The 14,442-nt window shown below is 42.4% G+C and overlaps 1 protein-coding gene across 4 annotated transcripts in view; it reads left to right on the forward strand.

The window, feature by feature from the left end:
• The window catches only part of GRIN2A (glutamate ionotropic receptor NMDA type subunit 2A), a 392,551-nt gene that overhangs the window by 237,929 nt on the left and 140,180 nt on the right, over positions 1 to 14,442 (forward strand). For all 4 annotated transcript variants that reach the window (XM_029577239.1, XM_029577238.1, XM_029577241.1 and 1 more), the window contains one exon: positions 13,765 to 14,357. In XM_029577239.1, the coding sequence (XP_029433099.1) occupies positions 13,765 to 14,357 (593 nt within the window). The remainder of the gene's footprint in view (positions 1 to 13,764; positions 14,358 to 14,442) is intronic.

Here is a 14,442-nt window from a genome sequence, read left to right on the forward strand (position 1 = left end):
TCACTTAAGTCATGCTTAAGTCAACTGCCTGAGGCAAAAATTAAGAACACGTTTTTATACCCAGCAATTTACTCCTGATCAGGTAAGTTTTCAGGTCAGCTGGAACTGGCCTTTACCAGGCTTTGATGCCATGAGCCTTCATTTGCAACTAACCAAGGTTTTCCCCCTTTTCAATATTTTCCTTTTAGCTAGGGATGTGCATTCGCTTTAACCGAATTTGCAAAACGCAATGAATAAGGGTCAATTAATTTCATTCGGGGGCCCCAAAATGAACCAAGGGGCCCCTGAATTAAATGAGACCTGAGCAAGGGCAAGGCCTCCTGAAAAATCTTTCCCCCATATGGGACCCGACCTGGCCTTTAGGCATCCATAGTCGTGGCCAGGCTGGGTCCTGATGCTAGGACCCTACCTGGAAGCTGGGTCCTGTTGCTTGGGCCTCGGCGGTAACCTGGGCCCAGGCTTAATGATGAGACCTAGTCCACAGGCCGGGTCCTAATGCCTGGACCTTGGCCCAGGGTCAGACCCAGGTCTGGAGCCCAGGCCTCTGAACAATGTTGGACATGTTTTCTCTCTTTTGTGTTTTTGGACTGATGCCAGCTGCTGGGATCATCCAGTGCCGTCCTCTGTGATGTGCCAGAGTCAATTAACTCTGGTGAGACCCCCAGCAGATGGTGTCAGTTCAAGAACACAGAAGGAGAAAGAAGAATCGTCCAACAGAGCTCTGAGGCCCTCGGTCTGGCTGAGCCCCAAGCATCAGGACCTTTCCTCCAGGTCAGGAACCCCAACGTAAGGCTTAGTTCCGGGCCAAGACACCAACGTCTGGAACCAGCCTCTGGGCCGGTCTGGTCTCTGGACTTCGGTCTAGGCTGAAGCCCAAGTATCGGGGCTTGGCCTCAGCAGAGGCCCTGACATCCGGTTTAGGCCTTGGGCCTAGGCTAAGGCATCAGCACCAGGCCTCCAAGCCTTGGTCTTATGTAGATCCAAGGCCGAGGTCATGGTGACCTATCATGGCCTTGGCCTAGGCCTTGCCAGCAGATCCTCACTGGATAAGTAAGTGAGGGCCAATGAGGATCCTGCCCCTAGCATTTGGATGGGTGGTGGGGGTCAGAAGACCTTGAGAGGCCCATTTCCTTTTTTTTTTTTTTTTTTTTTAAATGTTCGATTCTTTTTTTTTTAACAAAAAATATGAATCAAACATTAAATGAACTGAAATTAGTGGGGGAAAAACCTCCTGAAAATGAACCAAAAAAACAAAACAAAACAAATGAAACCTTGCACATCACACTACTTTTAGCTCATCTAGCTCAGTCATTGCAGCAAAAGTCCGTGATTGGAGCCATTGAGCACTGCTCCCTCCAAAATGTGGTGATGTGGAATTTGAGTCTGGCCACCAGGTGGCACTATTGAGCAACATCTGGGGCTTCCCTCCCCTGGGACTATGAATGCCTCCACAGCTGGCCCAGAAAGCAGAGTCTTGGCCTGAGAATTGAACTTGGGTCCTCCACAGTGCAGTGCACATTCCTACCGCTGAACCATTGGGTGACCAATTTTTTTTTTTTTTTTTACCATATATTCTTTTTTTTTGTCTGACTCACCTTCCACCACATCTGTGGTTCAAGTCAAGTTGGAAACTCTAATTTTGTTCACCTTCATTTATTTGGAGGGTGGGGTGGGGGAGAATGTCTGATACCAGGGCATCATGGGCTGTCATTCATGGCCACTAAAGCATTTTCCCTGATGAATCTCCTTCCTTTTGCAATCTTTAATCCAGCTGTTGTGACAGTAGAGGGCCACAGACTGTTGCTCTCTTTAGAACACAAATTGAGTGCACATTGAATTCTATTCAGAGGTGTTACTGTTGTGTGATGGCTGGGACTCTCTATTTCAACAGGCTGCAAATGATGAGTTCAGAAAATCCCCAGGTCCTGTAGGTATTGAACCCTGCTTTTCATTTTTGACATATTTGGAGCTTCTGCACTGCAAGAAGTCAGGAGACTATCTATGAGTTAATGTGCTTTTCACAAACTACTAACTTTTGTTATGTGAAATGCACAGCCAATGGGAATGGTGTAGTGGATAGAACAAATAGCTGGGAAACAAGGATTTAAACTCCATTTCTCCTACTGTTGCTTCTTGTGACCTTGTGCAAGTCAATATCTCTCATTGCCTTAGATATCCACTTAGATGCTTTTTAGTCCAGGGATTTATCACTCCTTATTATTGTGTAGTGCTGTGTATGTCCAGTCGTGCCATAAAAATGTTAAGTATTAACACATGACTAATAAATGAAAATGAAACATCTCTTAGAAGATGGTGGCAGAATTAGAAAAAGGTATATACTATATTAAACCAAACATTTCTCATTACAAGAGGTTTTCTGTGGATTGTCAGATAACTCTATTCTTTTTGTTCATAATGGGCCGGATTTTAAAAGGGTTACACACTTAAGTTAAGCACGTAACCCTTAACCCCCCCCCCCCCCTGCATGCGCCGAGCCTATTTTGCATAGGCTCGGCGGCGCGCGCAAGCCCCAGGACGCGCGTAAGTCCCGGGGCTTTGCTAGGGGGGCGTGTCGGGGGTGGCGCGACGTTTGGGGCGTTCCGGGGGGGCATGTTGCCGGCCCGGGGGCGTTCCAGGGGGCGTGACCGAGGCCTCCAGACCAGCCCCCGGGTCGGGTGATGGCGCGGCAGCGGGCCATCAGCGCGCGCGAGTTACGCCTGCTTTGAGCAGGCGTAACTTGTGCGATAAAGGTAGGGGGGGTTTAGATATGGCCGGGGGGGGGGGGTGGATTAGGTAGGGGAACAGAGGGGAAGGTGCGGGGGGGGGGGGGGTGGAAGGAAAGTTCCCTCTGAGGCCGCTCCGATTTCGGAGCGGCCTCAGAGGGAACGGACAGCGCGCGCAGGGCTCAGTGCGCGCAAATTGCACAAATGTGCACTTCCTTGCGCACACTCACCCCAGATTTTATAAGATACGAAGGCTACGCGCGTATCTTATAAGATCTGGCGTACTTTTGTTCATGTGCGCGCCGTTTTTTAAAATGTACCCCCAATGTGTATAATATAAATTAAGAATTGTAATATATTTTTTTACTTAATATTTCTAGTGTCAGTGGTTGTGAATTGGTCACTATTGTCCTGTTGCTGCCAGTTTTCTTCAGTTCTTTTGGGTCCCCTGAGAACCACCCCAAATCATGGAGCCCCCCTTACAATGGTCCATATATAGAGTATCAGACTGAGCCTTATAAAGAGCCTCTCTTTCCCCTACTGAAGAGCTTTGGCAAAGTGGTGGGTGTAACACGTGCGCATCGGTGCTGGCCTCTGGAAACCCATGCCCTGCTCCTTTTACATGCATATGTGTCCGTTTTTTGCACGCGCAAGGCTTTTAAAATCTACCTCTTAGTGTGCAGCCTTTTTCGATTTATTGCTGAACTATTGATGAGAAAAACTTTCTGTGTGTATGCCTAAAATGGTGGACTTCTTCTGTTGTCCACCACTTATAATCACCATATTGTCTTCACTAGTTTTAAACCCAAAACTCTGCCCTGGACAGTTGCCAGGTATTTCATCGCCCAGCACTGCTCCTGTCCTTGAAATGTTGCAGTCTTCTTGTTGGAAGAAGGGAGTGCTACTGTGTGACGGGGGAGAAGGCAGGGAATCTATAAAGGCAGTAAGATGGACTCCCTAGCAAGTTATATATATGACCTTGGAAGCATGCAGCAAGAACTGTTTCTTAGTAAAACAAAACTATATGCAATCATTTTAAACAAATATGGGAGTATTTTTCTCTCATGAAAGAAATAATTAACTAATTGTATTAGGACCATTGTCTTGGCTGTACTTAGGATGTCCTGGGGAAGGTCTAGGTGTAGTTCACCCAAGACACAGATATTAAATCTGACTTCTTTTGTGTGCAGCTTTTGGGTAGGGGGTCTGGAACAAGTGGTGGAGGGTGTGGGTGAACTGGTGAAGGTCTCAGCGAACTGGTTTTTGGAAGTACATGCACAAGTATTGTCATAAGTGAAGCATTCTTTAATTCATGACCCAGATTCAACTTGGCTCTGTACATCCTTACGGTTATACAAACCAGCTAGACATCTTAGATCCGCAACTAAATATCTGCTTGATGTTCCTACAGTTAGACTGGCGAGACTAAATATGACCAGAGAAAGAGCCTTTTCAGTGGCAGGACCCTTGTTGTGGAACTCACTCCCTAATACTTTAAGGCAAATTACCAGCCATAATGAATTCAAGAAGGCAGTAAAAACTCATTTATTCAAGATAGCTTTTGGAGACCTTGATAGTTTGAACACCTAACCTCAATAAGGTATATACCATCTGCTCATATTGATAGTTTAACTACCTATCTCTTAGGGTTCTGGTCTCTATGAGACACAGGCTCTAAGATATCCTATTTTATTTTTTTCCGGCTTTTTACTTGTTTTTGTAAAAAATAGTATAGTTATGCTTAAAGGAGCAGGGTTTATAAAGATACATTGTATTTTTTTTCCTTCTATTATTTTATTTTACTTGTTATTTTGGTTTTATTTTATCTTATTTTTATGGTTTTTAGTCAAAATTAATTTTTAGTTATTTTGTTGTTTTTATAATTTGTAATCTTGTAAACCGTTTTGGTCAAATCTGTTTGAAAAGACAGTATAGAAATATTTTTAAATAAAAAAATAAAAATAAAAGTATGTACATTAACCAGCTTTATAAAATACCTGCCTTCGTGCATGCATTGAGGGTTTTTACTGGCACATTACAATTATTTAATGCATAAAATACATGCTCATACTTTTATAAGATAGGTATGTGAAGAATACAGAACATAAGAAAATGCCATACTGGGTCAGACCAAGGGTCCATCAAGCCCAGCATCCTGTTTCCAACAGTGGCCAATCCAGGCCATAAGAACCTGGCAAGTACCCAAAAACTAAGTCTATTCCATGTTACCGTTGCTAGTAATAGCAGTGGCTATTTTCTAAGTCAACTTAATTAATAGCAGGTAATGAACTTCTCCTCCAAGAAGTTATCCAATCATTTTTTAAACACAGCTATACTAACTGCACTAACCACATCCTCTGATAACAAATTCCTGAGTTTAATTGTGCGTTGAGTGAAGAAGAACTTTCTCCAATTAGTTTTAAATGTGCCACATGCTAACTTCATGGAGTGCCCCCTAGTCTTTCTATTATCCGAAAGAGTAAATAACTGATTCACATCTACCTGTTCTATACCTCTCATGATTTTAAACATCTCTATCATATCCCCCCTCAGCCGTCTCTTCTCCAAGCTGAAAAGTCCTAACCTCTTTAGTCTTTCCTCATAGGGGAGCTGTTCCATTCCCCTTATCATTTTGGTTGCCCTTCTCTGTACCTTCTCAATCGCAATTATATCTTTCTTGAGATTTGGCGACCAGCATTAAAAAAAAAAAAAAGTGTGTGTATTTTCGGGGCAGTGATATGCAGTATTTTATAAACTATACTGCTCCTACTTAGTTTTTGGGTACTTGCCAGGTTCTTATGGCCTGGATTGGCCACTGTTGGAAACAGGATGCTGGGCTTGATGGACCCTTGGTCTGACCCAGTATGGCATTTTCTTATGTTCTTATGTTCTTATGTACTGTACAGTTTATAAAATTCTGGCATAAATTTAGGTGCATCTACTTGTGTGTATGTGTGTCTGCGTGCTGAGTTATTCATGAGGGATATGCATTTGTTTTGAATGAATGCAGAAAACACAACAAATGAAGCCATTTTCAGTTTGACGAATTGTAGGAAACAAAAATAGGCCTTGGAGAAACGCACACAAAACTTTTTGTGTGCATTTATATTAGTTCAGTGAAAAGAAAAAGAGCTGCCAGGAGGAAGAGGCTTATTCTTATCTTGTCCCGAGGGCAGAGACCTAAGTCTGATGCTGGGGATGGAGTCCAGTCGCTGATGCCTGGGCCCATCCATAGCTGGATCCCAGTCATTGAGGCCTGGGCTTGGGCCTAGGCCCGAGGCCAGGTCATTGTCGCTGAGGCTCAGACCTGGGCCTAGGCCTAATGCTGGGGTCTGGCTTGAGGCCAGGTCCTGCTCGCCAAGACCCAAGTATGGGCCTAGAGCTAGGTCTGACGCTGGAGCCTGGCCTGGGTTCAGTTCACCGAGGCCTAGGCTCAGAGGCCCAGAACTAGGCCTTCTGATGTTTTCTTTTCTAAATCCAGTGACTTAAAAGGATGACTTAGGCCTGGAGGAAGCACCACACTGACGTATCTGCGTTGCCTTCCTCCAGCATAGCCTTAAAACAAAATGGCGCTGTCTGTCTCAAAGAAAGGCGCTGCAGCAACATTACTGCGGTGTGTTTTCCCAGTGGAGGACATTATTTATAGTCTCCAGATTAAGCAAAGGAGACATCAGAAGGCTTGCTCCTGGGCTTAGGTCTCAGGCCTAGCCCTGTGCCTCGGAGACTTCCTCCCATTGACTTCAATCTAAAGCAAAAAGCAAATTGAACAAAAAACGAATATATATTTTTTTGTTCCAAAACTAAGGAAACAAAATGCACCCATGAAATGAATCAATGAACCAAAACTAATTTTTCGAGGCTGCACATCCCTGTTATGCGCACTATTGAAAATGACCCTCTAAATGCAATAATCATTTCACGGATGACCAGAATGACACCTTTCTGGGGAAACACTTTTAGAAACCAGACCACTGCATCAATAACTTTATGATCAGGATAATTAAAGGAAAATTTAAGACAATAAATCAACATTAGACTTTCATAGTTAAAATAATCAGACACGGCAGAACGAACAAAAGAAAGATTTGAAGGGCCAGGGTGTGTAATATTCAGTGTCTGGCTGGATTGCAACATTAGCTGGATAAATGTATCCTGCTAACTTTGGAGGATACTCGATGGTACGCATGCACTATTAAATGTAGCCGGCTATTTTTAGGACTACTCTATGGCATGACTAGAGTTAGCCAGAGATGGAATTCAGCCAAACTTTAGCCTGATAAGAGGGGAAATATTGAAAAGTCAGCATTTAGCCAGGTAACTCCCAAGTTATCAGGTTAAATGCTGCTGAATATTGACCCCTAGGTTTCCTGAAGGTAATTTTCAAAGACACTTTTGCAGGTAAAGCAGTACTTTACTCACAGAACTGGCCTTAGGAAAACTGCACGATTGAAGTACACATAGGGCCTGATTTTCAAAAGCATTTACACACTGAAAACTGGGTTTTATACATGTAAATGCACATTACCCGTGTAAGTGGACTCTTGAAAATTGCTACAACATATGCCATTGAATCGTCCATAGGATTTACCTGCATAAGTGCACGTTACGCACATAACTCCTTTTGAAAATTCACCTAAGTCTGGATAGGGTTGGAACTTATGCACATAGGGATCGATTATAAAAGGAGCGAGTGGCTGTCCAGGTGTGCGCGGTTCCCGGTGCGTGCATGTTATAAAATCCGATTGCCACACGCACCGGGGGGAGGCGGCAAATTTTGGTAAATATGCATGGCGAAGCAATCGGGCCTCCCCCAGTTCCCTCCCAGTCCACTCCAATTAAGAATTAGACTGGGAAGGAACTTTACTACCCCTTACCTAATCTTTCTCCTTCTTCCCCTCTCCTCCCTGACTCCTAACCCCTTCCTATTCACTTACATTTTATTTGTTTCACTACTTACTGCTCCTCCGGAGCAGAAGTAGTTTCCGCGCACCGGCAGCTGGCTGGTGTGTGCTGTCCCGGCCTGCCTCCGTCCCACCCTGCCCCTCCCCACCCCCAGCCCCGCCCTTTCCCAGGTCATGGCACTTGTGCGTGTACTGGGATTTACCCGTGTGGCTGGGCCCATTTTAAAATGCATGCGGTGCATGCGAGGCCCGGCCACACGCATAAACCCCAATTTTTATGCATGTGGGCCTTTGAAAATCCGGGCTTTACTTTTTGATTTAATAAAAGTATGCACATAAATTCTCTAAGGAAACTATGGGCACAAAATAGCGGGTTTAATTATGAGCACGTAATTTTTCTGGCATGGTTTTCAAAGTAAATTTTGCGCGTAATTCTACACTGAGAGTTATGTGCAGTGTTACAAAAATACCCTTTATGATCCATAAAATTCTGCGGTTTGTGCCCTTCTGATTACCCATAAGTCCTCCTTAACCCTGCTTCATGCTATCATTAGAATACCTTTTTTTTTTCACCTATTTTTTTTTTTTTTGTAAAATGTCATTTTTTGCTCATGTAATTCTGACCCAATAAAGAGCTTTAGCTGCTGTAATCTAGTCAAGAAATGTATTAAGTTAGTGCAATAACAAGCTATCACCTTGTTTCTTTTTTAATAATATTTATTTGCATGCATCAAAGAATCTAAGCAGATACTAAAGTATGACATATGGAAGCCCCAGTTGTCGAGAGGCCCATGATTTACAAATCTGTTTCAGCTTTTTCAAAATATCTGAAGCACAATACAGATCTGCTTCAAGAACTGTCAAATTTCCTTAGCGTTATCCTATCTGGTGTCATAAGTATATTTAATTAATTAATTAATTAATTAATTAATGTAAAGGTTATTTATTATTTGCCCTTCCAAAGATGTTTGGGGTGGGGTACAATAAAATATACACAAATTCAGAAAACACCACCACACTCAAGAACTACAGTATCATCTTGCTACAAGTTCAACAAAAGGAGCAATCAATAGAGGTAGAATGGTGTAGGTGAAACAATTCCTAAGGAGCAAGCCTTAAAAATATTAATCGATGTCAATAGAGCAATCGTAAGGAGCGATCGTCATAAAAATCATTGACAGATTTCTCCAGCGGACCTGGGGGAAAATCCAAAAATTGTCAAACCTGAAACAGGCTAAAATCCCTTTAGTTAGAGTTTGACTTTCATTTATTGTACATCTTTGCTTAGGAACCCATTCCTGATCTAGGACCTGTAAAAAGCCTCAGTAATAAATCACCATCTTTTAAGTCATCACTGATTCCCCCAGTTTTAAAACATATTTTTTTATAATTTTGAGAATCATTTTTTGGTTAATTTAAATTATTGATACAGTCTGTGCTGCGCCAGGGCATTTGTAAGTAATTGTTAAATGTTAAATATTCAAAACCCAGAAGGTGTACTTCAATTAAAATAATGTCCTTGTGCTCAGCAGGTAAAATTAATTAATCGGTTCTCAGAATTTAATCTTCTGTAATTTCCCACTGAAGTGACATGGGATAATGTTTTACATTTTTGAGATAACATCTGTCATTGAGGGAGGGAGGGAGCTACTATTTTATTTGGAGAACTGACCTGGGAATCGTACATTTCTGTATATGGTATGGGTCTGAAGATTCTAATCTCAGTGCTAAAAATGCAAGGAAGAGAATGAACATTTCACTAGGAGAAAATTGCCTGGAAAACTGAGATGTTTCTTCAGCTCTCTGAAGCAATCCGTGGTATTTTGTGCAGCAATGAAAGCTGCAGTTCACATTATTGCATGTCCACTCCTAAGTGGAAATGCAGAGATTTATCCTAGTATTTTTTCTAAACCGTGTAGCAGGAGCTGTGCAGTTTATAAAACACCGCGTATTTGTGCTCTGAAAGTACACGTGTATGTTTCAGAAACCACAATTTCCAATGCAATGGAAGCGCTTGCTTTTTCTACCTTTTTTATAAACATATGTGCATGTACGTATTTTAAGTGCGTAATAAAAATAACATGTGCATGTAAAGAAAGATAGGCGTAGATTTTAAAAGATGCACGCGGGAGTAGATTTGTTCACGCAACCCGGCGAGAACAAATCTACTCCCGATTTTATAACATGCGTGCGCTGCTGCGTGCATGTTATAAAATACAGGGTCGGCGCGCGCAAGGCTGCGCGAAATCGGAGCGGTCTCGGAGGGAACTTTCCTTCCGGTCCCCCCCACCTTACCCTCCCTTCCCCTATCTAACCCATCCCCCAGCCCTAACTAATTCCCCCCCCCACCTTTATTTTACAAATTACGCCTGCTCGAGGCAGGCATAACTTGCGTGTGCTGGCTGGCTGCCGGCGCGCCATGTTTCGGTCCGGGGGCTGGTTCGGAGGCCGTGGCCACGCCCCCGGAACGTCGTCCGCGACACGCCCCTGGCACGGCCCCCAGGAAAGCCCTGGGACTTACGCGCATCCCGGGGCTTGCACGCGCAAGGGGTGGAAGGGGCAGCTTTTCGGGGGTTATGCGCATAACCCTTTGAAAATCTGCCCCAGATTTTATAAAGTCTGAGCATTTGCCATTTGAAAACACTTGTGCGCGTACTTGAAATCACCAATTCACCAGGACCTCTCTGCCAGTTCACCCTGTCCATCTCCAGCTCACCTCGATCCTCTAGCACTTCATCCTGAACACCTCACCAGACAAGTCTGATTTCAGATGCGCTAGTCAATCAGCGGTGTAAATTTGCACAATCAAGCTAGATAATTTATGCGCAAATATCTTTCATAAAATAGCAACTTCCGCGAGTACCCCTTGATCCAGTCCTGGAATGCCCCTAGACATCCCATTTTTTACACCAGTAAATGTGCACGCAAGACCGAAAATACATGTGTACTTTCAGTGGATATGACATTGCATGCATGCAAATCCAAGCTACTTCTTTACTTATATGCTAATTTTCTATGCATAACACCTTTGAAAATGTCTCACTTTTAAAACTAACAGAAGCTGTATTTTACAATGTTAGCAAGCTTTATTATTGAACTGCAGTTCATATGTAATTTTGAAATACCGCTTTGTCACTGGCTGTAGGGTTATCACGTTGACCAAATGGTAAATGAGTGCTCCTTATTGAATAGATAAAAATGTGGGAGAAAAACAGCCTGGTCTGACTTTGAATTACTCAGATATCTCTAGTCTAAATGTTACACCTTGTTAACTATGGAGGGGAAAGTTTTGGTTCGTTATTTTCATTTTGGGGTTTGTTTTTTTTAGGATTCAGTTCGTTTAATGATTTTCAGTTCATTTTTTTTACCAACCTCCTCCCCCTTCTCCCCCCCCCCCCAAAATATTTAAACAAAAAAAAAATCACAAAACAAAAAAGGATTGCCCCCCCCCCTTCCTTGCCCACAGCCCTCCCCACCACTCTCTTAACCCTTTTGTAGCCGCTCCTGTTATGCCGGCTTGGGTTAAGAAATGGCACCCGTCTCAGGGCTGGCCATCCCCAAACTTATACGGCCATATTGCTTTATGGCTGTAAAACAAGTTGGCATCATCTGGCCTTGAGACTGGCACCATTTTTAAAAGCTGCTGTATCTCACTTTTAAAAGTTAGCACCAGACGCTGTGTTCTGAGCTCATTAAGGTGGATCCCATTCACCATACTAGCCCTCCTCCCTCACCCTTTTCCAGAATGTTTCCTAGTTCCCAACAAACCTAAAGTCCTCTCCTCCACACCTCGAGACTGGAAGTCAGCCTGCCTTTGTGGTCCTGTGTATGGAACTGGGACCATGTCCGGAAATGCAACCATGGAGGTTCTGGATTTCAATTTCCTACCTAAAAAGCCTAAGTTTAGTCTCCAAAACCTCCCTCCTCAACGTTCCTATGTCATTGGTACCCACATGTGCAATAACAGATGACTCCTGCTCAGAACTCTCTAAAATCTTATCTAGGTGACACATAAGGTGAGCTACCTTTGCACTGGGCATGCAAGTTAGCTGGTGGGCATGAAGCTCACTTGCTAACTAGAGCTAGTTTATCAAAATATGATAATTTTTACATAAATAATGGCCATGATAAGGAAAAGGGGTGTGGCCATGATCATTTTAGAGTTACCATGCACTTTAGAAAGGTACTTTATCACAATGTGTGTTACTTTACAAGGTTCAAAGTGCCCAGACAGTCATTTCATGCTGAGAGGGAGAGAGAGAGACAGACAGACAGACAGACAGACTCTTTAGAAGGTTCTTATAGTGGTCAACTTTTTATCCCACTAGAGGAGGGTCAGCTAGTAACTCGAGGTGAGGTTTTGGTGGTGGTCTAGAGTTTTGGGGGCCAGTTTTACATGCACAGTGATACGTACGAACAGCACAGTACACATCAGTGAAGATTTTATGTGGTTTACAGTGAGGAAAGTCATACAAAATGAGATTTCTACAGTGTTCTCTCACACTAGCTTGATGCACCATCTACCAGGGTAGTATCGAGCTAGGGCAAGAGAACATTGTAGAAATCTCGACTTTGTGAGACTTTCCTTAGTGCAAGAAGATCATTCTCGGTACTGCTTATGTACAATTTTGTGAATTACAGAATTTAGACAGAAAAATTAACACAACAAAATTGGTGTGTAAACAAGATCTGTAGATAACAACATAAATGTGTGAGAATGAACTTTAACTACCAGATGACAATGGAAATCCGCTTAAAGTCATGCCGCTTTGAAGTGGTATTATAATTTACATAACTTTCAATTTCTTGTCCGATCAGTTTCATTGATAAGTAAACGATGCTTGGTCATGAGATGAGAAACAAATTTTAAATTGTTTTTACATTGGGCATCAGGGAGATTGAGTGCGTATATCAGAATTAAACAGAACAATCTGGGCATACATTTTTTAAATATTGTGAAGCAGGACTTTCAGGAAAAGATGTTAAGGCTGAGCTCCAAGTTCATTCAAAGATTTTTAAATAAATGAGGTCTGTGGTTTCCGCTGACGCACGCTGCCAGATTCTTTTTATACTCCATTTCTTTCACAAAGCTGTCACGCGTACTCCAGTACTAAGTGGTTTGACTGACAGTTTCTATTGGAGAAGGATGAAACCCTGCAATAACGTGTAGGTGAAATCATTTACCACCGCTTTCAAAGCGAGTCCTTAAGTGAACAAACTTCACATTACTCCTCAGAGCTGTTCTGCATGGACATCCTACCGTGAATCCTATTCTGTGCCTATCTCGCTCTACCTTCAAATTGCCCTGCTTGAGCTTCAGCTAAGTCCAGTAAAAATGCACCAAACGGGATATTGCAGCTTCTTATGCTTTGTAAGCAATATAAAGTAAGCTAACCTCACCGTCAATAATGAGCCCCTTTTGCAGTACGAGCAGAAATGCTGAGGGTTCTCGTACTGTCTGTGAGCATCAGGGATGTGCAATCCTTTTAACATGATAAAGTAAAAACAACACTGGTGTCATTTCCCGTTTAAAAAAAAAAACCATTCAAAATCAAATGAAATGTTTTTTATTTCATTTCTCTCATTTCAGCACGTGCTACATTTGTTTGGGCTTGCAGTAGAACTGTTTAGCATGTGCAAAAATAACCCCCCCCCCCAAAACTAGAAGAAATGAAACAAAATAAAATGAAAGAATGAGTGTAAGACCTCTTGCGAGGCCCAGACTTCATGACTTACATAAGGGATCCAGCTCATCATATATCCCAGTTTTCTTATTCCTCAGTGTTGATACCACAGCTTCCCTATTGTGGATTTTTATTAAAATGTGCTGAAGCCATCTCAGAGAATAGAGTGAACAATTCCGAAAAAGCTTAAACTTTATAAAGGAGTTTACAAACCACCAAAATGCTAAGACATGATTTATGATAATTTGATGTCATTAGTAACTTTGGCAAAAAACAAATATACTTTACAGTAATGTTTGTAGCTTCAGCCATTGGCTGTCTCAACACATTTGAAACAAAAGTTTATTTGTACTCCGATACTGTACTGTGGTTGGATGACTTTTTTTTAACATTTGTTATTGTATTCTTGGTAACCTTCCAACTCCTTGTTTTGTTTTATTATTATTATTATTGTAGGATTTGATGTCTACATTCTTCCAGTTTGGAGCCTCTGTACATCAACAGGCAATTGTCATGCTGAATATCATGGAAGAATATGATTGGCATTCCTTCTCCCTTGTGACAAGCACCTTTCCTGGATATCGAGATTTCATAAGTTTCATCAAGACCACAGTGGACAACAGTTTTGTTGGTTGGGAGGTGCTGAATGTGATTACACTTGACACTTCCTTTGGAGATGCAAAAACACAGATTCAACTCAAGAAAATCCATTCTTCCGTCATCCTGCTTTATTGTTCCAAGGATGAAGCTGTTTATATTCTGGCTGAGGCTCGTGCCCTCGGTCTCACTGGCTATGGTTATATTTGGATAGTTCCAAGCCTGACCACTGGGAACACAGAAATCATTCCTTATGAGTTCCCTTCTGGGCTAATTTCTGTTTCATACGATGAATGGGACTACAGTTTGGAAACCCGAGTGAGAGATGGCCTTGGGATTATTACCACAGCTGCATCAAACATGCTAGAAAAGTATGCCTTCATTCCAGAAGCAAAAACCAGCTGTTATGGACAGCTGGAGAGGAATGAATTATCATCTCACATGCTTCACAGGTAAGAACTGATCATTTGCTTTCTTAATAATACATTTGAAACTGTATTGATCATGCTTATGACTGGACGTCAGATCAACAACCAT

Source organism: Rhinatrema bivittatum, chromosome 14 (genome assembly GCF_901001135.1).
Source record: "Rhinatrema bivittatum chromosome 14, aRhiBiv1.1, whole genome shotgun sequence".
NCBI classification, from domain to species: Eukaryota; Metazoa; Chordata; class Amphibia; order Gymnophiona; family Rhinatrematidae; genus Rhinatrema; species Rhinatrema bivittatum.